Source organism: Cordyceps militaris, assembly GCF_000225605.1.
Source record: "Cordyceps militaris CM01 unplaced genomic scaffold CCM_S00003, whole genome shotgun sequence".
In the NCBI taxonomy this organism is placed as follows: Eukaryota; Fungi; Ascomycota; class Sordariomycetes; order Hypocreales; family Cordycipitaceae; genus Cordyceps; species Cordyceps militaris.
Genome location: NW_006271971.1, coordinates 2,754,593 through 2,777,139, shown reverse-complemented (window position 1 = coordinate 2,777,139; position 22,547 = coordinate 2,754,593). Strand labels below are relative to the sequence as shown.

At 56.1% G+C, this 22,547-nt stretch overlaps 7 protein-coding genes across 7 annotated transcripts; 3 read left to right on the top strand and 4 right to left on the bottom strand.

Annotated features, from left to right (window-relative positions):
• Positions 1-929: 929 nt before the first annotated feature.
• CCM_04499 (cyclin) lies at positions 930-2,090 on the bottom strand (the record flags this gene model as incomplete). Its single annotated transcript, XM_006669647.1, has 1 exon — positions 930-2,090. The coding sequence occupies one exon, from the start codon at positions 2,088-2,090 to the stop codon at positions 930-932; it is 1,161 nt and encodes a 386-aa protein (XP_006669710.1).
• Positions 2,091-10,424: 8,334 nt separating this feature from the next.
• On the top strand, positions 10,425-12,519 carry CCM_04498 (uncharacterized protein; the record flags this gene model as incomplete). Its single annotated transcript, XM_006669646.1, has 4 exons — positions 10,425-11,034; positions 11,088-11,277; positions 11,344-11,942; positions 12,011-12,519. 4 exons carry the CDS (start codon positions 10,425-10,427, stop codon positions 12,517-12,519), a joined length of 1,908 nt encoding a protein of 635 aa, XP_006669709.1.
• A 219-nt stretch (positions 12,520-12,738) lies between these two features.
• On the bottom strand, positions 12,739-13,278 carry CCM_04497 (uncharacterized protein; the record flags this gene model as incomplete). Its single annotated transcript, XM_006669645.1, has 1 exon — positions 12,739-13,278. The coding sequence occupies one exon, from the start codon at positions 13,276-13,278 to the stop codon at positions 12,739-12,741; it is 540 nt and encodes a 179-aa protein (XP_006669708.1).
• Positions 13,279-13,946: 668 nt separating this feature from the next.
• CCM_04496 (dynamin GTPase, putative) lies at positions 13,947-16,243 on the top strand (the record flags this gene model as incomplete). Its single annotated transcript, XM_006669644.1, has 3 exons — positions 13,947-13,964; positions 14,267-14,491; positions 14,573-16,243. The coding sequence occupies 3 exons, from the start codon at positions 13,947-13,949 to the stop codon at positions 16,241-16,243; spliced, it is 1,914 nt and encodes a 637-aa protein (XP_006669707.1).
• Positions 16,244-16,882: 639 nt separating this feature from the next.
• On the bottom strand, positions 16,883-18,041 carry CCM_04495 (Cell division control protein 2 (Cyclin-dependent protein kinase); the record flags this gene model as incomplete). Its single annotated transcript, XM_006669643.1, has 3 exons — positions 16,883-17,147; positions 17,231-17,906; positions 18,005-18,041. The coding sequence occupies 3 exons, from the start codon at positions 18,039-18,041 to the stop codon at positions 16,883-16,885; spliced, it is 978 nt and encodes a 325-aa protein (XP_006669706.1).
• A 993-nt stretch (positions 18,042-19,034) lies between these two features.
• On the bottom strand, positions 19,035-20,606 carry CCM_04494 (impact, putative; the record flags this gene model as incomplete). The annotated part of the gene is made up of 2 exons (XM_006669642.1): positions 19,035-20,439; positions 20,494-20,606. 2 exons carry the CDS (start codon positions 20,604-20,606, stop codon positions 19,035-19,037), a joined length of 1,518 nt encoding a protein of 505 aa, XP_006669705.1.
• A 380-nt stretch (positions 20,607-20,986) lies between these two features.
• On the top strand, positions 20,987-22,297 carry CCM_04493 (ubiquinone/menaquinone biosynthesis-related protein; the record flags this gene model as incomplete). Its single annotated transcript, XM_006669641.1, has 1 exon — positions 20,987-22,297. One exon carries the CDS (start codon positions 20,987-20,989, stop codon positions 22,295-22,297), a length of 1,311 nt encoding a protein of 436 aa, XP_006669704.1.
• Positions 22,298-22,547: the final 250 nt, after the last annotated feature.

The window sequence follows — 22,547 nt, the reverse complement described above, 5'->3', positions numbered from 1 at the left end:
GGGCACTCCACAATAGAACAACCCACCAACTTACACAGCCCATCCGTCGCGGGGTGGGCGATGTGACCGTGTCTCGCGCGAGCCGTAGCGTAGAATTAGTTTGCGTCGTGGGGAGACCTCTTGATCAGTTTTAGCATGTGCAATTTGCAACGTCAAACGAAAAAACTAAGGCACATCAGGGAACGTGGGAGAGATCCCTAGAGAGAAAGAGGACAAGAAAGGCGGGGTTACCTATGATGTGACGGTATACCCAACTGATAGAGAGCAAAGCACAAAGGCAATCACCGAAACGAAACGAGATCTGTAGAGAAACGTGGCTCGAGGCCATGTATTTATGAATAAATAAAATCTCCCATCAGAGAGTAGAGGAAAACTATGAAAACCCCGCCCGAATTGCCATCCGAGGTATTGAGCCTCTTCCCCAAGACATAGGAAAATTTGTTATTCCTGCCCTGTATGTCGACCAACAAATGCCATCAAGGCCGTCAGTCGTCAGATGCCGCGAGGGCGGCCCATGAAAAATCAAGATGATGCCAAGAATCGCCAAACTCCTCAAAAAGAAAACAAACCCATTTCCAAAAGATGTTGCTGAAATCCAACCTTGTGTTGATTTCGTATGCTCGTAAACAAAATAGGAGATGCATAGACCAGAGTCCGAGATTTTCTTTGTTCGTGTCAAAAGGTGTAATTATGCACGAGTGGATATAAGATGCAGACGCCTGTGCACGGGCGCATTAGGTGAATCGAAGAGAGAATCTCTCGGCAAAGGTCGAGTGGGTGGGGTCGAGAGTAAAAAAAGCAGAGACATTGAGAACCAGTCTAAAAGCTCGCTGCAAATGAAAAATCCAAAAAAAGAAACGCCATGCTTGTTTGTTGGTGCGGTGTGGCTTTGGTCGAAGGGTCAAAACCTGCCACGTTTATTATTTGCTCTATCGCACGGTCGGAGCACCACCCAGCAAACGGCTCCACATGCCGCGGCGGTGACGCTTCTTGTTGACGCCATCCTGCATCTGCTGGTAATGGTCCTCGGCCATGTCGTGAAGATGCAGTCTGCTGGCTGTCGGCTTGAGCGTGCGCGTCGAGGCAGCAATCGCATCCTTGTCCATGGCCAGATCGACCGGGGAGTCGCAGAGACTGTCGCCAAGGATCGACTGGTACGCAAAAGGGTCCGTCTCGGAGTCGAGGGGCGTGGTAGAGCGCGAGTGTTGTCTGCTCGAGCCAGAGGCGAGCGACGAAGCATAAGAGCTTGCCGAGCTGCTGTAAGTGAGGCCGGGCGGGGTGATGGAGCCGGCACGGATAGCGGCCAAACGGAAATCGGGGCTGGCATGTCGGGAGCGAGACTGGCCACGGGACGAAGGCGGGCTGGGATAGCGAATGGACGCCGAGGCGGCAGCGGCATACAGCTCCTGCTGGCGACGCTTCTCCTCGCGGTGGCGCATGCGCTTGGCGTGGGCGAGGGCGACCTTGTGGCGGAGAGGCTCGAGGAAGTCGTCGAACGCGCGGTATAGGTCCTCCTCGACGATGCGGAGATCCCAGTCGAGAAGGAAGAGGAGCTGCTTCTCCATGAGGTTGACCTCTGTGCGGCTGAAGCCAAACGAGTACATGTCGGTGCTGATGTGGGTATAGTTGGCCCAGTGCTTGTTCTTGGGAGACGAGTCGTTGAGGTACTTGGCACTGAGAATGAGAGAAGCCAGGAAGATGCGGTGGGCGGTGCATCGAAGACCACGAGCCATGGGCTGGAGCTTAGACTTGAGGCGGGTGAGGTAGACGAGCGTCGACATGAGAGTCGGGACTTGAACGTTGGAGGAAATAACGAGCTGGGTGATGAATTCCTCGACGGTGGGAAGGCCACCGTCGGCGGGCTTGACGGGAGCAGACTCGGGGCTCTCAGGCGGCGTCGGAGGGGCGTTGTGTTGAGAATCGGCGTTGTGTTGCGAAGGCATGAGTGAAGAGTCGCAAGAGATGACATTATGAGCGGCTTGTGCGAGGTAGGAAATCATGTCGCGGCTGACGGGTTGGTAGACAAACTGCTCGAGAGCGTGCTTGTTGAGCTCGTTGATGTTGAGCATTCTGGATGGTGAAGAAGCCATGGTGTGTGGTTGTGAAGGAGATGGATGGTTAATGATGCGGAAGTGCGTGAGAGCAGACAGAAACCAATGGCTGGCGGATCCCGGCTAAAAGAGAGTGAATGAGGTGAGAGCCAGATGGTGACCTATTGGATGTACAAGAATAGGGTGCAGTTGTGAGCCGGAGAAGGTGGCGCTGAGGTCTGGTATAAGTAATGCGGCTTGGGGAAACAAGGGACGTATCAAGTATCGGAACAAGGGAAGGAGGGTTGAAGAAGGGCGGCAAGGGTTGGTTGGCGGAGAGGAAGGGAAGCGGCACAAGGCAAGACTCTGGGGGATGAGGAATTAAAAAGCAGAGTATTGAGATGGTAAAGCAGAAAGCAGAGACAAGGGAGGATTTGATCTTGTGAAAAAGCAAGACAAGAAATGAAGCGGGAATCAGAGGAGGCGCATGTGGTGCTGGACTCGAGACCAGAGACAGAGAGACAATGCAGCAGGGGATCTTCCGTTTCCGTCTTGGGACAAGTTTCTGGAGGGTGTGAAGGGGGTGCGGGTACTTGGTGTGGTACTTGGTGTGATATGTACCAGTGTACCTGCAATAGCGGGCGCAGCAGTGAGCAGTGCGTGGCTAGTAGGCGGTTGCAGCGGGTTCCAGGGGCTGCAAGAGGGGAGGTGGTACCCAGTTAGTACAGGGAGGGGAGGGGCGTGGCCGTGGGAGGCAAAGGGTGGCGTCAGCGGGTGACGTTTGGCAGGCCCTGCAAAGTATAAAGGCACAGCTCCACGAAGTCACAGCAAGGGCGAAGAGCTTGTGTGCCTGACAGCGATACTGATTCAAGACGTCGACTAGCGATATCGCCTAGTTGCTATTAGTGGTTGCGGGGACGGGGCGATGAGCCTGAGTCTTGGTGCCTACCAGGCTGTCCGACAGGGATTCAGACGGACAAGGGTGCGTGTCGACGAGGATAAAGTTTGTCGGCGGATTTGCCAAGTATCGCAGCTGAATCGCCAACCGCTTATACAGCGTATATCTCTTGACAATGCCTTGATGCCAACAGAGTCTGCAAGGCAATGCAGTCAGGGCAACGTCCAAGGGTGACGTGGAGGATTCGCTGTCCTTTGCTTGGACTCTTTTCAATCTCGTAATGCAGTCGAAATGCGCAAAAGCAAGCCGACGAGGACACACGCACAGGCGGCAAGTGGTGGGATCGGTGGGTGGTGGTGTTGGTGGCGGTGGTTCCTGTGCAAGGGCGAAAAAGCAAAAGGGAGGGCGATCCGAGGGTTTGGTGGCGGCGGCCTCCTTTTTTTTCTCGCGAATCTCGAAGAGTGGAAAAGTCGGAAGAATTCGAGCCGAGTTTCGCAGCGACGGTAAAGACTCTTAATCAAGTCTTGTTGGTTGACAGGGCAAACCCGAACAAATGGATGCAAACAGAGGCAGGCGGAAAGGTACCGTCGTGTTGGAGATCGGTGCTTGCAGTGAATCAACTGTGGGGGTCGATTTTTACCGAGCCTGCGGGTACTCCCTAGTACTAATATGAAGTACAGGTAGAGTCGGGTTTCTGCAGTCGATTTTTGCTTTTCGTCCGTAGTCGAGCTGAGTTCGCTAGTTAAAGCAAAGAACGAACAGTGGCCAAGCTAGTAGCGCCTTTGTCACTTGATGAGGGAGAAATGTCCAAAAAGGCCGTGAACGGGTCCGAGCTGGAAACTGGCGGTGTTTGCTTTTGATGGGGTCGAAAGCTGACAATCCCTTCTCGTTTGGTGATGGGAGATGATGAAGAAGGAAAAGAGCAGAGGCAAACTGTTGAGATGATGGTATATATAACGGATGTGAGGCGGTATCGTCGAATGGTAAAACCACGACCACTAATGCAAGAGACAGTCGACGAGGGAGGTTGGGTGGACTGATGGATGGGCAGCCGTCGCCTGGCGCGGAGCGAGATTAGATTGGGCGATGTATTGCCCTGTACCGTAGATAGGTAGAGGTAGGAGGTTAGTACCTGCTAGCGGCTGTTGTGGCGCTGAGGACTGGAAGGGTTGTTTGGGACTGTGGCTGATGTGTTAGAGGGGCTGACTGCTGGAATTCAACTGCCAATGGCCGGCGAGATCGACCATGCGCTGGAATGCCGCAGAAAATTGGGGGCGGCGACCAGACTCACGCTTTTTTTTTGCTTCTTGCTCCCTTATTACCAGGAACAATGCAGAATTGCAAATCAATTAATCGAATCGGCGGGGCCTCGAATGCAGAAGATGAAATCAAATATGCAGGTTGCAAATTGGCCGGCAATTTTACAGTCGCGCGCTGCTGTCCGTGTACCGGTATCACAGACAAATAACGGTCCAATGATTCAGATGAAGGTCGTTTGCGCACAGGTGCGTTTTGTCCGTGTCAAAATGAGACGGATATCCAGTAATTTCCTTTTCTCCGTCGTAAACAAAAAAAGAGCAGAATTCGCAGGTCGAAGTGAATGCAGAATGCTACCAGGCACCGCAATCAAAAGAGGGCGAAATGAGTAAAAGGGAGGAGGGCGTTTGTATTAGGCGATCGGGAGGAAAATGTGGACGACAAAGAGACCAGTCTCAATGAAAATGTCGAAATAAGAAGACGACTCAATAAAAGGAAAAAACGGAATACACAAATGGTTGGTTCAACGTCCAAGGGATGGTGAGAAGAAGAATCAATGAATGTATGGGGGGCGGGACTGGCCTCGCAGATATATTCAAGAAAAGACGCACACCACACCAAAGAATCTTTCTTTTGCCCACTTGATCCAACAAGGCAAAAAAAGAGAACCAAAAATAGATGCCTTCTCCGTCCACCATACATTACAGAGTTGAACAAGAACAAACAAGCAGAGATTCGCCCACAGCCAGCCAGTCCCCGTCGGGCGCGTAAATCTGGTGCCACCTCCCCGGTTTAATGACCAGCGCCACCTGCGCAAGCCTCAAGCCTGCAAGGCCACCTCCAAACAACCGCATTTTGCCCATGGCAGGCGAGTTCCTGGCCAGTCAAACCAGTCAAACGCCTGGGACTGTTGTAGGGCACCCTTGCTCCCGCCCCCTGCCTCCTCCGTCCCCATTGTGGACTCGTTCTCTTTCAACCGGTTGGCGATGGCACCTGGGAATCATGACAGTACGGAGTACGGAGTACGGATGCCAAGAGGCCATTGTTCATTGTTCCCGATGCGAAATTGGAAGCTTGGTTCCGGACGCCAGCCATCGACGGGTTCGTGCTCGCTCTCTCTGTGTTGCTCCGCCAGCCAGCAAAAGGCGTTCTTCCAGCGAGCCGGCCAGGCCTCAGCCAACGGTTTCGGCCGTTTGGGTGTGTACGCGCGACGTTGCTTACCAAGTACAGTAACTAGGGTGGGAGGGCAACGAATCGACAATGCTCCGTCGGAGGCCGGTTCCATACCCGGCCCAAGGCACGGAGGCGCTTCACCTTGGGCTTCTTCATTCCTCTCAACGGCTAACAGTACATACTTTGTGCTTCCAACAAAGGGGCCTACAAGACATTGAAGCGAAAAGACAAAGCGTGAGCTTAATGTTTCTTCTTCTTTTTACTACCCAACAACTATTCTACAAAGCTTCCTCACCAGACAATCATGAACCTTCAAAGGAACAAAGTTGTTCGAGAAGTCGCATCGCCGCCCGCCTGGCGAGACCCCCCCGGTCAGCCTGCCACACCAACTCCCTAGTCCCTCTCACCAAGCGGCAGTACCTGCATCTTGACTGGCTCTCGTGCTCCTTGTCGTTTTCTTAGCTTCGATCTGAAGCCCGCCCGGGGCAGGTTCATGATTGGCCCGCCTAAGATGGAACACCACCCCCTTGCTGGCCAACGCACGCCCAGGCATCTTGAAACAAAAGTGTGCACCTCGGCGGCGGCGGAGCCTCCCAAGGGGGTGGGCAGGGCTGTTCTCCTTCTCTGTGGCACGGTGACATTCTTGTCCAATCGCCTCTGGCCCAAGTCTGGCTGCCGAGACGCGCAGTTGGTTTTGTCGAGAAGAATCCTTCCAGTGTCGGCTTCCGCCTCAGCACGCGCCGTGACACGCCTCATTCAGCAACAACCGGAACAACAAGGCAGGGCAGTACGCTTTTGTCTTGCTTGACCACACCCCCGAGTGGGCTTCGCTAACCCCAACTCCATACGTTGCGCCTCGTATTGCACGCCGCATAGCCCACTGGCAACGCAAATGAGGGTTTTTGTTGTCGTCTGGATACCATTTCTCGCCTTGCGAAATGTTGCTGTTTTTAGCTCCGTGCCCAACTCCGGACGAGGAAATGACTGATAGATGCTTACGCCAGCACCTGGGCCGAGCCCACATGGGCTGTGCTGGAGCAGCGGCCAAGTGATTACGCTTGTAGGCGCGCGGCCAGGCAAAAAAAAAAAGCTAACTATTGATACACCTGGCAGAGGTTCTGACAATGAAATTTTGTGATTCATCCCATCACCGTAACACATTTACAGAGAATCGTTGTGCAGGGACGGGCCGGAGCCTCTCTTGTCTGTTCGCTGTTCGACTTGACATGTTCTTGTTCATGCACGAACTGAATCGCATTACACAACACTAACCTTGAGGAGCTATAGCGTGCGATAGCGTTGTGCTGTCAACTTGTTTGGGTCGAGTTACGTTGGGCCGTGGCTCCCTCTGGAATTCGTCTCGTCTTCGGGTCCAGTCAAGAGAGGATTCTCCGGAGCTTTTTCCTCGGTATTGTCTCAAATGTCTAGCCGGCCAAAGAACATGTCTCTCTACCTCTGCGCCGAGCAAGCCGTCTGTGGGTAGTTTGAACGATCAAGGCATTGCCAGGCCGACGCTGGCGATTCGCGCAAAAGTTTCATCTCCAACTAGTTAACTAGGTAATCTCTATACCGATGGAGGGGTATGTGGCTGCAAAGCTTTCATTCTTTACAAAAATGCCTCTGTTGCGAGTCCAACCAAGTCCTGCGACAATGGTCCTTGTAATCTCGCCAGTGAGTGGTAGAGCAGAATACCTACCTGTGTACATAGGCAACCAGTAATCTCACGATGTTGGCGCTGGTCATGCAGGGTCCGCTGGCATGCATATGCCTGAACAAAGCGGTCAATGTTGGAGGCATGGCATCTTCTTGTCCCGTGTTGATGGATGCATTTATTATTCTCATTCGAGCCCATCGCCAACCAACGCTTGACCGCCCAGCTCGCCCTCAAATCAGTCCCTTGCCATCAGGGAGATGGTTACTAATACGTGCAGGCCGTTTTTGTTTCTGCCTTTTTCACGAGGCTCCGGCATCTGCTGGCGGAGTGTCTCCTGCATCTCCTGCATCTCCTGCATAGGCTGTACCGAGGTAGGTAGGTACCTAATGCAGGCTCTCCATGAGGGCGGGCGCCACGGCCAATCCAGTAGCCTTGTAATTTGTACTGCCTGTTTTGCTTCTGGCTGAAACCGAGGACCAACTAATAATGTCTGCCTATTAAGTAGTTGGGCTGAACATTTTTGGTTGGAGTAGGGGAGTAGGGGGTTGATTTTCCCATGCTCCTCGAAGGCGACTATTCACGGCCGTCAATCTATTGGGTACCTCATTGCAGTATCTTAGAGGTACCTAGGTAGGTACGCATCACCAATGTTCCAGCGGTGCTCCTGGGGACCACTGAAACCGAACTACCCAGTATTAACTAGTTATTAGCACACTGGAATGCGGCGTCACCCTCCCCAGCCACAATGACGGCGCAAGTCGCCTTTGTAACATCTCTGCCTGGATCATTGAATAAATTAATTCAAGGAAAAAAGAACCCTTGAGGAAGCAAGCTCTCCGCATTCCATCGGAGGCGGGTACCTAAATAACTACCTAAGCAGTTGATACAGGGCACTTTACGCGGCTCGCCCCATGGAGGCAGGCAACACGCTGAGTCCTAAACGGCACATTCCAAACCGCCATGGACAAACGCATATCCTTTCCAGAGAGGTATCTTTTCTTGCCGCCCTGCATATCCCCCTACTATCACCTTGGACAGCAGTTATCCCGCATAGTTATGAATTATGCAGGTGCGCGCCTCCTCTGGCGTAGTCTTGAGCCAATGCAAGCAAGTTCCCTTGATGATGATACAACACGTCTTTTGAGTATTATATATACCGCGGCGCAGCTATTCCCTTGAACTTTTCTGTGCCGCATTAGGGAATGGAATAGAAGCAGAACAAATACACCGGGACCAAAAGAACCACCAGCGTCAATGCTGGCTTTCCCTGGGCGCGAACATGCATAACAGATCGCCGGTACTTGTACGTTGCGACGAAACACGAGCATTGATGCCGCTGGGTAATCAGGTACACCTTTAATAAAGGGACTCTGCTCAAAAAAAAAAACAGCCAAACAAGATGCACCGTTGCGCTTCCTAGTCGGCGCTGCTTAATCTTGGCAGGCACAGGCCGGACTTCTTTCGGTCCTATGCATCCCATATCTTTGCATCAATTCACTAGTCATTGGACATGACGACAACTTTGCCAAAATGAAATTCACCGTTGGTTTCCCCCTGTACATCGTCACCAGCGGAACTTGCTCCCCCTGTGTTCCGCGCAGGCCCAAGCTGTCGGTGCGCTGTGTGAATGCTTAATTCGTACATGGTAGACGACTCGGTTTCCTCGACAAGCAAGCAACGACAACTCGTTGATCCAAGAGCGGCAGGGCATATTTATTTTATTTTATTTTTTTCATCCCCCTCGCAGTGTTGCTTTAGAAATCCGGGCTTCACCTGCTTCTTCTCCCACCGCCGTGTGCGCCCGCCCGCATTGCAGTTCGCTTATTAGTACCTTAACTAGTACCTTGCTGCTTGCATCCGGCTTGTTGCTCTGACTGAGCCAGGCCCTTGTCGCTGGCTTTGTTTGCTTTGCGCTCTCACCGTTCCCGTCTGGTCACGATGCAGTCCCCGTCTACTGACAGCGCAAACAATATATATGTTATATAAAAAATGAAATAAAAATAAAACTAAGCGGTCTACTCATTTAATCTAAATCATGCTGCCAATTCTCAAAGCCTTTATCGAGGGACAGGTTTAATGAGTCTGTGGTCACGGCCCGATTTGTCAGGTCCGCATCGAATGAGCCTCCCTTCCGTCGCTACCACGCGGGGATAAGAAAACCAATTAAAGAATGACCCCAGTAAAAGAACCAAAATCAGTAGATTTTTCTCCTTTGGTATAGAGTCAAAGACAAAATCAATTAAAAAATGCTCCGATGGTGCCCTCCACCTCCTCATCGCTCTCTCCCTTGCATGCTACCGACTTTCATTCCGCCAACCTGTGAACATGTTTTAAATTACCCTTTTGCCGTATTGAAAAAATTGAGCGTCAGTGCACGCATAGTCTATTTTTCCTGCCCTCGTTTGCCACTTTCAAGGTTGGAATGCTATTTCCGCTTCAGACTACTTGCAGTGGCTTGCGAGGCGTTGGTTCCATCTTGAAAGCCTCCCGGCAGAAATTGTATAGATCCTCACCCGACCCGTGAACCCATGGCTCGCATCCTCTCTGAACTCTCTGAAGCTTTGATTCGGTAGCTGGCCCCCATGTGAACCGGGCGTTGTTCAGAACAGCATGCTTCCCCCTCCAGGGTTCGTGGCTGTCTATTGTCTATGCTTCTCACTGGGTGTCGGTTCCTCGCAAACAACCCACCCTGTTGCCCATTCCTAACTAATTTTGTCTTGCTTGTTTAAAACTGAGGCTTAATCGGGACCTAATCAAGCTACATGTAGCACCTTAGATTTCGTGCAATGGGCATCATTGGCACGTGTCAAGTAATTGCAGGCTGATGACTGAACAGTCATTCCCAAGTGCAGCTGTCAAGTCCTTCGTCAAATATATCCGAACTTATTATCCTCGCTAGGCTATATTTACTATATTGTTATCCACCTGTCTTCGCTACACGGTTCAAGCCAGGAATTAGTAGCAGTCCCATTCAGGAACGGTAAGCCGGCCAGTCATATGCTGCAGGGTAGGTAGGGTGCAACCCGTCAGAGTTGGCGCTAAAATGTGTGAATGGTTGAAGAGCAAGCAAGTTGAAGTTGGGGCAGGTCTTTTTACAGAGTATCGTTCCCATGTCTACTCAACCTTTGTACTTGCAACAAATGTTGGTAGCCGTTTCAAAAATTGCCTAGCCCAATCCGCCTTATTAGCCAGTTCGCGCCGTTGGTGATTAGAACGCTCAAGCAGCAGACTATTCCCAAAACTTTAAATTATAGTCAGTATCCAACGAAGAGCTGAACCGTCAACAGTGAACACGGGCCTGAGCAGAGTTTTCCCATCCCATCTTCTCAATCAACTATCCCAAGCTCTCCAGTCTCAATCAGAATCCAACCCTCAACACCCCCGCGCGTCCTCATTCTCGTGCCCTTCCAACATGTCGCACACGCCCACGGGGCGCCGCTTCCCGCCGCACGAGTTCACGCTCCCGTCGGGCCAGCGCATCATCGCCAGCCTGCCGGGCGACGTGGCCGCGCTGCGGCGGCAGCACAGCGCGAGCGGCGCCGACGTCGTCGTCGAGCACGGCTCCGACGCGCACATCAGCTACCTGCGGCAGGTCCACTCGCACCACGAGGGCCGCCGCGACGAGATGCGCGCCCGCCTCGGCGACGCCGCCGCCGAGTGGGAGGAGACGCACCGCCAGCTGACGGCCGTCGGCGCCGAGCTCGAGCGGCTTGCCCGCCGCGAGGCCGCGCTGGAACACAACTTTGACAAGTTTGGCTACAATAGCCGTCTCCGGACCCACGACGGCATGCTTGGTGATGATCGCCGCGGGGGGGCGATCCCCGGTACGGAGACTGCGCCGAGCGGCACTACGACGCCGGGCGCCGGCACCAGCGAAAAGAAGCATCGGCACGGTAGGGGGACTAGCACGAAACTGTTCAAGAGGCCGGTGGTCAGGCAGTGGTTTCACCGCGGCGTCATCTGGCGCGCGGCGGGACAGACCGAGATTATGGCCATTGAGCTGTTCTTTGATCTCCTCTATGGTGCGTCGTGCCGGCCGTTGTCGTTGACCAGCAGCCAGCTAACACTATTGCAGTCGGCATCATCCACTCCAATGGCGAACACATGGCCGAAGAGCCCACCGGTCGTGAGCTCCTGCGCTTTGCCGTCACCTTTATCATGTCGTGGAAGATTTGGACCGAAATCACCTACGCCCTGAGCTGGTTCGAGTCCGACGACGTCTTGACGAAATTCGAACTCCTCTTCAATCTTGCTTGTCTCCTCGGGTAAGCCAAACTCGCCCTCCCCCCCTTCGGCCGCGCAAAGAATCCCACTGACGCGACTTTTTGCAGCTTCACCACCAACATGATTAGCAGCTTCAACGAGGACCCGGCGCACAACACGTACGCGCAGCTGGTCGGCTTCTACCTGGCCACCCGCTACGCCGTCGCCCTGCACTTTGCCGTCAACTACTTTCTGCTGCCCATGGTGCGCGGCTTCATGCTCGCCTCGTGCATCCAGGTGCTGGTGCCGACGGCGCTCTGGGTCGGCAGCGTCTTTGTCGAGATGCCCGACCGCCTGATTCTCATCTGGATCGCCATCGTCCTCGACATGTGGGGTCAGATCTTTTACTTTGCACCGGTGCAGTATACGCTGCGCTCCAAGGAAGAGTCGGATACGTGGTTTACCAGAGGCGTGCGGACCATGTTTGACTACATTCCCGCCATCAACATTGAGCACCGCGTGGAGCGCACCAATGCCTTTGTGTCCTTGGTCCTTGGCTACTCCGTGGTCGGCATCTTGTTCCAGAGCAACGGCGGCTACAACGTCAACGCCTTTCTCGGCAAGGCTGTTCTTGGTCTCTTGCAGGCCTTCTTCTTCAATTGGATCTACTTTGACATTGACGGCAACGGCATCGACGTCCATGCCATTCGTCGGTCGGCGGTAGCAAGTGAGTATCGACATTTCGCATTTTTTTTTCCCCCGTACTGTGCAGAACTAACAAAAAAACTCTATTAGTGGGCGTCTGGAACAATGCTCACCTGCCCTTCATCATGGGCTACATCATTGCTACCTCGGCCCTGTCTCGACTGGTTCTCGCGTCCGACATGTCCAACACGTATCCGGAGCAGCTGACGGAAAACTACCGCGGGCTGGCGGAAGAGGAGTTTGGCACCGGCGTACGCTACTTTTACTGCCACGGCTTGGCGATTGCCCTCCTGTCCATGACGGCCATGGCCATCAGCCACAAGCACCAGTCCGAGGGCACGCCGCGGCTGGCCAAGCAGTACCGACTGGCTAACCGCGTAGCCATGGCCCTCGTCATGTTCTTCCTGCCTCTGGCCACAGATCTCAAGTCACTGTACCTCATCTCCATCACCCTCGGCCTGATCAGCTGGGTGCTCATCGTCGAGCTCTGGGGTGTCTCGCTCAAGGGACAGTCCTTTGTTGGCGAGGTGGACTGCACACGCAAGGCCATCAGAGGAACCAAGGAGGAGGACGACGCAAATTTGCCGCCTGTTACATGACGAGGAGGGCGTTATTCCCGGCTCCGCTGCAAAGCTTTGAGATGGCATTGTGCATGAAGGGGGGTGTGGATGTACTTGGTGGATGTAGATCTAGGGAGCAACAATTGACGAAGCTACAACCAACCGATGCCGACCGTCGCCCCGTCTAAGCCACTCACCATTCAGGCATGTAATAGCATCTTACATCCTATGGTCGCGGATGTACCACTATAAATCCAACTAATTAGCCTTGACACAATTTAATATAGGCCTTAACACACCAGACACGTAGTCCTGTATTGTTAGGAATTTGTTGCTAGTGGCCTTTACCTGTACCTTTAAATCTTTCTTGCGTACTGGTCTGTCCTGGCCACAGCATCTCGCGAGGTACTCTGTATCTGCGTCGGCCTCCCAGGTACCATCCTCTTGCTGCTCACCAAACGGCCGCGTCTCGTCATCCAGGTCCCCGTACGTCACATATTCAGCAGTCTCGTGGTACTCGTGCATCACCACCCAATCAGCCTCGTACTGATTTAGTATGAAAACCGAAGCATTGACAGACGAGACCTTAGGTTCCGTTAGCGACAGCGTGGCAATCTCATGCCAACTTCCATCTTGGCGCTGCAGGGGCTCCATCTCGTCCAAGGCGCCACGCGCCGTCGCCATAACCGACAACGCGGTTGGGAACGTGCCTCGAAGGGGCCAGCATAGTCGTTTAAAGTGGTTGGAGAATACTATTCTTTGCCTTTCGCTCCGCAGCTCTTCAAATGACGGGTACATGGCTGGGGCTATGCGGGTGTTATTGTTGAGTTGGTGATCCAGGATGTCAAATGAGGGGTTTGTTCGCCGGCTTTGTTGTGGAGGATATATATTATTACATGATTACCATGTGTGCCAGCAAAAGTGGTGAATGCTGGTGCTTATACATAGATATCCTTGTGGAGGCGGAGAAATACAGGGCTCGACCATCGTGTCCTCATACTATCTCAATAGTGAACTACACTGGGAGAAGAACAAGAATCTTGTAATCTTCTTGTACAGTACTAGAAAAAAAAGTCTAGCAGAATATTACATGTTACCAAATCAACTCAGGATCCAACCTCCACTTGGATCCGTTACGTGCCAAAGCTGCAACCCTCGTTGATTGATACATCTATCCTGACAGTTCCAAAGCCACCATTGTAAGGAAACGGGTACGCCTCCTCGTCGAAGAAACCGGGAATGAGAAGCTTTTTACAAATGGCCTTACAGGGCACGGCGCAGGATTTTGTTCTCAAGCGCTGGGTCCGGTCGAGTGACCTGTATCAGCTGTGTTAGCGACATGACTGCAACCCAGCTCCCGAATAGATGGTAGAAGAAAAAGGTTGGTATGCTGTAAAGCAAATTCAGGATCGCAATCGCCATTGGAAAGATGCGGAACACGGTCTATAAATGGGCCAGCCCTAACCATGGAACCCTATGGGGCTGTGAGTAATTTGTAGCGTCGGCCTACTGACGCTCTCCGCTGCTAAAAAATCGCTTGCAGGTAGGTAATTATCCAAAGCCTGATTTGACAGCTCATTGTCCACTATGAATCCTGAATCCTACGCTTGTTGGCTTGTGTCAATGTAACAATCGCTGAGATTCCGGCCAATAAAGCCAACAAAGCCGACTCCGAGCGATACGAGACGCATACCGAGTAGTATATTGCGTTCTAGGCCCTTCTTCTCTAATTTGTATTTCGTTGAACAAGTTTGTAGGCTCCAACTACAGCACATGTCAGTGACAGCTGGCACAGACCCGCCAGATCGGCAAAGCCTCAACAGGCGCCCGCAGAAAACTGGGCCGGCCGTCTTCGTTCATCTTCAAAAAAGTCCCTGGGCAATCAAACGAATTGCTGCAAGAGGAACCACAACAAACCCGCTGCCATGGAGCCAGACAAGAGCAGCCCCGGCGGTTCACGGCGGACCAGGAAATGGGCCACCAAAACCCGTACCGGCTGCATCACTTGCAGGTGAGTAACTGCCTGTGGTTTCCTCTCTCCCCCCCCCCTTCTAGCCCCAGACGCAGTAGACCACGACATTCGGGCTAACAGGCTTCCGTCGCCGTCCCTAGACGACGGCGTATCAAATGCGATGAAGGCGCGCCATCTTGTAAGAAGTGCATTTCCACCGGTCGCGAGTGCGAAGGATACAGCAACGGCGCCGTTGCCGTCGCCGCCGCCGCCTACACCACAGGGGCGGCAGCGGCGGCCGGCCTCTTGGCGGTGTACAACCAACCGATGCCGACCGTGGCCCCCGCGGGCGTCGACGCCAGCCACGCCGAGCGCGGGGCCTTTGCCATGCTGCGCGGCGAGTGCGTGCGGCGCATGGCCGGGCTGTTCAGCGCCTCGTTCTGGACCGTCGACGTGATGCGCGCGACGCACGTGTACCCGGCCATCTGGCACGCAGGGCTCGCCCTGGCCACCATGCACCGCGCGACGTGCATCACGGCGCAGACGGCGCACGCCCGCGCCTCGCGCCAGCGCCACGAGGCCTTTGCCCTCGCCCAGTTCCACGCCGCCGTCCTCGCCGTCCTGCGTCTCACCCGCAAGCCGGTCCTGACCGACGCCGACAAGGAGGCCATCCTGCTCGCCAGCACCCTCTTCACCGGCCTGTGCTGCCTGCAGGAGAACTACGAGCAGGCCTCGCGCCACGCCAACGGCGGCAACCGCCTGTACTGGCAGTGGGAGTATTGGAAGCGCGGCGCCGCCGCCGCCGACGAGGACGGCGAGGATGGGGACGAGGACGGCGACGCCACGTGCACGGGGCAAGACTACCGCGTCGACAACCAGGGCTTGCGCAGGGCCGGCTGCGTCCTCACGACAAAGTCCCTGACGGCCGTCTTTACCCACTTTGAGATGCAGTTCTGCAGCCGCTTCCGCACCACGGAAAACCCCGAGTGGCGGTGGTGCGACAGGGCGCACAGGTGCTCCGCCGCGCCCTTTGCCTCGGCCGCCGACGCCTACACGGAGCTGCAGCCGCTGCTGACGGGCTACTGCCACATGGGGCGCTACCTGAGCGTCCCGCGCGACGTGGCCGAGCTGGCGCCCGTCTGGCGCACCGTCGATGCCTACGTGCGCGAGCTGCGCGCGTGGCAACTCAAGTTTGACGACCTGCTCGCGCGCCGCCGCCGCCGCCGCCGCCGCCCCGCCAGCGACGACGACGACGACGACGAGGAGCACCACCACATCCTGAGCCTGCAGCTGCTGTGGATGGTGCTCGAGACGTGCCTCGGCCACAGCGAGGAGAGCGGCGAGATGATCTGGGACGAGCGCACGGCCGACATGGAGCGCGTCACCGCCTTTGCCGAGACGCACTTTGCCGCGCGGTGCCGGCCCGGCGCGCCGCGCGTCTTTACCTTTTCCTTTGCCATGAGCATCTGCGAGATGCTCACCTTTGTCGGCACCAACTGCCGCGACGGCGGCATCCGCCGGCGCCTCATCACGCTGCTGCACGGCTGGCGCGAGCGCGACGGCATGATGCCCGCCCGCCTGCTCGCCCTCATCGTCCACTCCGTCATGGTGCTCGAGGAGAATGCCACGACGGGCATGCAGGCCCCGCACGACGCCTGCGTCTGCGTCCCCGGCTCCTTGATCTGCAACCATCACCGCGTCTGCCTGATTGACACGCAGTTTCTGGGCGAGCGCAGCGCCACCATTGTGCTGACGACGGCCGGCATGCTCGAGATGAAGCTGCCGCCGTATGAGACGAGCGTAAGCTGGTGAGGGCTTTGCGGAAGAATGGTATCCCGCGGAGAGCCAATTAAATGGCAAAAAAGAAAAAGGAAAAAGGCTACATATGCTGGTTCATGTACATGGCCCGTTTAATGATAATAATGAACATGAGCATGACGACTTTGCATTCACTGAACCTTTTTCAGTTACTGCATATCTATTACCGTGCGTGCCGAAAACAAAAGAAAAAAGGTAGACAATAACGAAAAAAAAAAAAAAGTAAATCAGGGAAGAAAAAGCCAATCATGTCCCAGTCTGCACTGTACATGAAAAAAGGACATGGGGAATGCGCTCCAATCCCAAACCTGTGGTGTCTGTATCTGTTGCTCTCTGCTCCTCCCTGCAATGCAAACAATAAGAGCAGCACCTAGACGTTGTTTGTTCCTATCCCGGCCACGCGGAGTGACACCTTGGCTCCCTCTCTACCTTGCTCCCCAGAGCACGGCCCGTGTCTCACTCACATATATACTAGAGCTGGGTGAGAGAGGCTCCATGGCAAAGGGAAAAATGCCCCTCGGAAAATTTGACGGCATTCTTTCTCGTATCTGATACTTGGCTGCGTCACGTTAGGAGGGCTCCTTTGGCCTACCGCGGGAACGGTATGGGGTACGGCCCGGCCGCTACATACTTCTAGTTGTAGTAGCCGGAGCCGCGGCCCGCAGTCGTGGGCTCATCGGGGTACTCCTCAAAGTACGGGTGGTTAACGGCGGCCTTGGCGGAGATGCGGCCGGCGGGATCGTATACGAGCATGGCCTCGAGCAGGTCGAGACCCGCGTCGTCGAGATTGTGGCAGAGGGCGGCGGAAAAGTCCCGCTTCCACTTGGGAAAGGACGACTTGAAGTCGGGGTACGAGGTGACGCCGGGCCAGACGTCTTCCGAGGGTGTTCCGAGGGAACTGCAAAATGGGTGGTGGGTTTGTTAGATACGAGGAGCCTGAACAAGGCGTATGGGGGGGGGGGAAACGCGTTCAAGTCATACCGGAAAATCTTGAAAATCTCGTCAATTTCCGAGTCGCCGGGGAAGAGGGGCTTTCGGGTGCACATTTCGGCAAAGATGCAGCCGACGGACCACATGTCGACGCCGGTGGAGTACTGGCGGCCGCCGAGGAGGATCTCGGGTGCGCGGTACCAGAGGGTGACGACCTCGTGGGTGTAGGTGCGGAGGGGGACGCCAAAGGCGCGGGCGAGGCCAAAGTCGGCGAGCTTGAGGTTGCCGTCGCGGTCGATGAGGAGGTTCTGGGGCTTGAGGTCGCGGTGGAGGACGCGGTGGGAGTGGCAGTAGCGGATGCCGTCGCAGAGCTGGCGCATGAAGCGCTTGATGACGACGTCGCCCATGCCGAGGCGGGCGAGGTGCGGCGAGGAGCCCTCGGGGAGGGCCTTGCCGCGGCCGCCGTCGCTGACGGGCAGCGACTCCATGTACTTTTTGAGGTCGAGGTCGAGGAACTCGAAGACGAGGTACAGCTTGTGCCCGTCGGCGTGCACAATGTTGAACAGCCGCACAATGTTGGGGTCCTTCATCTCCTTGAGCAGCGAGATCTCGCGGATGGCCGTGCTCGGCACGCCCTCGTCCTCGGCCTCGAGACGAATCTTTTTGAGCGCGACGATGCGCCCGCCGTTGGCCAGGTCGCGCGCCTTGTATACGACACCGTAGGTACCTGCTCGGGGCGGGCAAAGGGACGTTAGGTTTTTTGTTCTGTTTTTTGTTTCGTTTTTTTTTTCGGCGTGGGACCTGTTGCTGCTGGAATTCACTCACCCTCGCCGACCTTTTCTAGCTTCTGGTAATTATCCATGATTTTGATGTGACGCGTGTATGGGTGTATGTGTTTGTGTATGTGTGTGTCTCGTGTCGGTGTCGGTGTCGGTAATTGTCGTGGTGTTTCTGTTGGAGAGAAAACAGGCCCGCCCGTTGGAAAGGAATTCGTCGTTTGGAATTAAGAGGTAAAAGAGAGCGAGTGACAACGACAGAAGCCCAATATCAACGACTAGAAAGAAGAAGGGGAGAAAAAAAGGCGTCGAGAGGCCAGCCGTGCGAAAAGTGCCTAGGTGGGGTTGGAGAGGCGGGCGAGGTTTACGCAGGGTCAAGTTTCCTCAAGGGCGAAAAGAGAAAATTAAACCTGAAATTGGTCCAGATTCCCGTCAACAAAACAGGTCAGACCTGCAAATGTCACACCACAAAGGGGGGGGAGCGCGTTTGTACAATCGGCACACGCAGCAAGCTCAGGATCCTTTTTTTTTTCTGTATTTCTCGCGTCGTACCGTTCGTTGTTGCTCCGTTGGTGCCCTTTTTTTTGGCGTTGAATCACTTTTGGTTTGGGGCGTTTTTGGGGGTTCTAGTTGTCCGCCGTTGTTTGTGTGTTGCCCTTCTGTTTACTTGTGATTGATTGGGTGGCGGAGCGACAGCTTGGGAGCTTTACTACTTGGGCAGCTTACTGCGAGCTTGAACAGGACCCGAGGCTAGACACGGCGGAAGAAGAAAAGGTGGACCCAGTGCTGTTCCATATTGAATTTAATGGATAATAAAGACGGAAATATCTTGATGTATTTTGCCCTGCGTTTATCCTTGAACCGTTGCTCCTGGCCCGCCGCGTTCATCTTCATACCGTCTTTTGCTCACCCCGCGTGTCGGACGCGTTGAGGCGGGGCCTATCGATAACGAACGGTGCCCAGCAACAGCTATGCCAGCTATGCCGCCCTCCAATCTATAACCCATCCTGTTTCACAACCCAACCAATTGCTTGTGTAACTTTGTACGGCTTAATGGTAGCTAGTTATAATGTATCAGTTCAGCCCACATTGCGCTTGAGGTCCAATATAGTGCTCAGCTTCAGCTCGCCCCGTGCCCCCCAGCCCGACGGCCCCGACTGTACGTCCGGCCGCACCGCCACGTACCACGTCCACGCCCTCTTGTCCAACTCGTCCTTGGTCAGCACGCCCGACCAGCTCTCCACAACGATCCGCAGCGCGCCGAGCAGTCTGCCCAGGTTCTCCTGCTTCTCGTCGTTGACGGCCGCGACCGTCTTCTTGGGTGGTGCCCCTGCTGCACCCGCCGCCGTCGTTGGCGACGCAAACGAGCGCAGCAGGTAGTTGCGCGCGCCCTCGGGCCGGTGGATGCCCATCCCGACCGTCGACGCGGCCGGCTTCGTGTCCTGCGTGTCGAGGCCCCAGACGGCCGCCTCGCCGGGCACAAACGTCGCCGCCGCCGCCCCGCCCCGCCGCTGCGACGCGAGCGCGTCGTGGACGCACTCCCGCATCAGCCGCCACCGGTCCGGGCCCAGCATCACGCCCCCGAACCAGCGCGTCAGCACCACCAGCGTATTGGTCGTGCTCGTCTCCTTGAGCAGCTCCAGCATGAACTTGCCGCAGCCCGACTCGCCGTCGTCAAACGAGGCCTGCTGCACTAGCGGCGACGTGCCGAAGCTGGTGCGGATCGCCCACGCATTGTGCGACGCCGTCTCCAGGTCTGGGCGCTCCGCCATGAGCTGCCGGATGAGGCCGGGTCGTGCGCTCGCGTTGGACACGGTCGCCACGTGGGCCACAAAGGTAGAGGCGCGCGACGTCAGCGTCGCGCTCGCCGTCCACGTCTTGTTGGGCGCGGCGCGCGAAGCCTGCGCGCCGCCTGCCTCTGTATTATCGCTTTGCTTGTTTGTCGGGGCGCCTGACCATGTGTAATCGCCACGTTTGAGGACAGGGATCTCGCGGCCCATGACACGGATCTTGGGCTGGCCCTCGGTGACGGATATCTCCCCGCCAGGCTTCTCGATGCCGATACTGACGGCCTTGCTCCGTGAGTTGGCGCTCACGAGCGCTTGCGCGAGGCTGAGCCTGCTGCTCGGCGGCTGCTCCGGCATGGTCACCCGGAGAAGTTCGACGGCAAAGGCGAGTACAAGGGGCGCCCTGTTCGTTACGATTGTAGTGGCGCGTATTAGAGCCTCGTCCTCCACCAGCGGCAGCTCGAGTGACGCCTCCAGGTCATCCGCCGCCATGGAGCCGTAGTCTAGATCGCGTTTCGTAGGCTCCAGCCTGGGCTTCTTTGCTGTTGGTGACGTCGCGTCCTCCGCGCCGCGCTTGGTTGCCACCGCAGGCTTTTTGCTGTGAGATTTGCATGCTGTATGGAGGCCCTTGGCCAGTTTCGCGTCCTTGAGCGCCGCCTCTACTGCCGCCAGTGGCGCGTCTGCTATTTGCTCGATGCTGTAAATATGTCAACTTGGGGTCGCACATGGGTGCTGTGAAGTGCGGACTGACCTCTTGAGGTTCTTCGTTTGAAGCGATTTGACGTGACCCATAGCCGCCAACATTGGCACTTTACGCGCAGTGAGCATTCGCAGCAGTTCCTGCAGATCCCCCTGACCCGCCATTGTAGCTGCCCGTCACCCTAAAACAAGTCAAAGATGGTCCACTAGCAGCAAGCCTCTGTAAATACGGCGCATTGAGCAAATACGACAGCATAGCCCGCAACAACGAAAAAGATGATGCAAATACAGGGTAGGTTCCATTCACGATTTGTCCACTAGCTGCGACCCACCTTTCTGGACAAGGCTCAAGAGCGGGATCGGCGCCGAGACCAGCTCTCGGGCCGTAGCGACTCCGTGAAGCCGCAAAAAAAAAAGTACACCTTGAGCTTTTGGACCTTGACTTACACCACCCAAACATCTCCCCAACGCCAACACCAACATCCCTGGGCTGGCTCGCCCGCCAATTGACTCACGCACCTCAATAACCTCGCTATGCGCACCCGATGATTCCCTGCGTGACGACGCGCCGCGCCGCAGCGGCAGCCACCACCCGCGCGCAGTGCGCCCGCCGACACGCGCACATCAAGTCCGGGCCTGGCAAGCCGCGCCTCGGATCCAAGCCCAAGCAGCCCAAGGCCGCCGAGCCTGCGCCATCATATAAACCGTGCGAACTCAACCCCCCCCCCGCGGCCCACCACCCAGAACCTACAGAACTGACCCCCCCGAGCAGAGCTTCCCAAGTCCGTCCCCGACCACCGCCGCCGCCGAAATCAAAACCGGGCCCCCAACAAGCCGACACCCTGCTGAGCGTATGGCGCGCATCGTGGCTGCCCCTCAGCGGCGCGGCCCTCGTCGCCGGGGCGCTGGGGTTTTACATTTTCGGCACCGCCGCGGCGACGCTCCAGTCCGACCCGTGCTGCGCGACGACGGACCGCGCGACGACGACGACGCCGACAGGCCGGCCACCTGCGCTCACCGGCGACAACGCGGAGCAGTTTGACAAGGAGCTCGACTGGCCCGAGTGGTGGATGGGCATCACCAGCCTCCGGCGGCGGCTGGCGGCGCACGCGCGCGGCGACGTGCTCGAGCTGGCCATGGGCTCCGGGCGCAACCTCGCGCACTACGACTGGTCGCCCATTACGGCGGCGCTGGTGACGACGGCGGCCGCGCACGACGAGACGCGGGCGAACAAGCCGGTGGTGGTGGTGCGGCGCGCGACGACGAGCGGCATCACGTCGTTTACGGGGCTGGACATTTCGGTCGACATGCTGGACGTGGCGCGGCGCAAGCTCACCCGGACGGTGCCGCCGCTCAAGGACGCCGCGCCCGTGGTGCGCGCCTCGTCCATGGCGGACCGCGGCGGCGGGCAGCTCTCGTTTCTCGGGGGCCGCCTGCGGCTGGTGCAGTCGGACGCGCACCATCCGCTGCCGCCGCCGCCCGCCAGCGGCAACAGCAGCAAGTACGACTCCATCATTCAGACGTTTGGCCTGTGCTCCGTGGCGGACCCCGTGGCGGTGCTGCGCAACCTCGCGTCGGCGGTGAAGCCGGGCACGGGCCGCATCGTGCTGCTGGAGCACGGCACCGGGTACTTTGGCCTCGTCAACGGGCTGCTGGACAGGAACGCGGGGAAGCACTTTGACAAGTACGGCTGCTGGTGGAACAGGGACATTGAGGCCCTGGTCGAGGAGGCGGCGCGCAGCACCCCCGGACTGACCGTGGTCAGGGTCGAGAGGCCCAAGGTGTTGCAGATGGGCACGCTGGTGTGGGTAGAACTCAAGGTCGAGGAGACGCCATCGGCGACGGGGACCAAGTAGATTGGGAGATTAGATGCTGGGAGTCGCCGTGTATACTAGTCTTCATGCAAAGGGTTGTACGTGTACACTAGGTAGTTTGCATGGAAAGCGTTGTGCAAGGCACAGGTTTGGCCGAGTGGAGTCTTGTATTATAGATTAAGCATTACTAAAGGCGGTTTAGGTATCAAGTTGTCACAAATGCAGGTATTAAGTTGTCACAAATGAAGCAATTTTCAAGGTGCCAAGAGCAGTGAGTGGTATATTCTTTTAT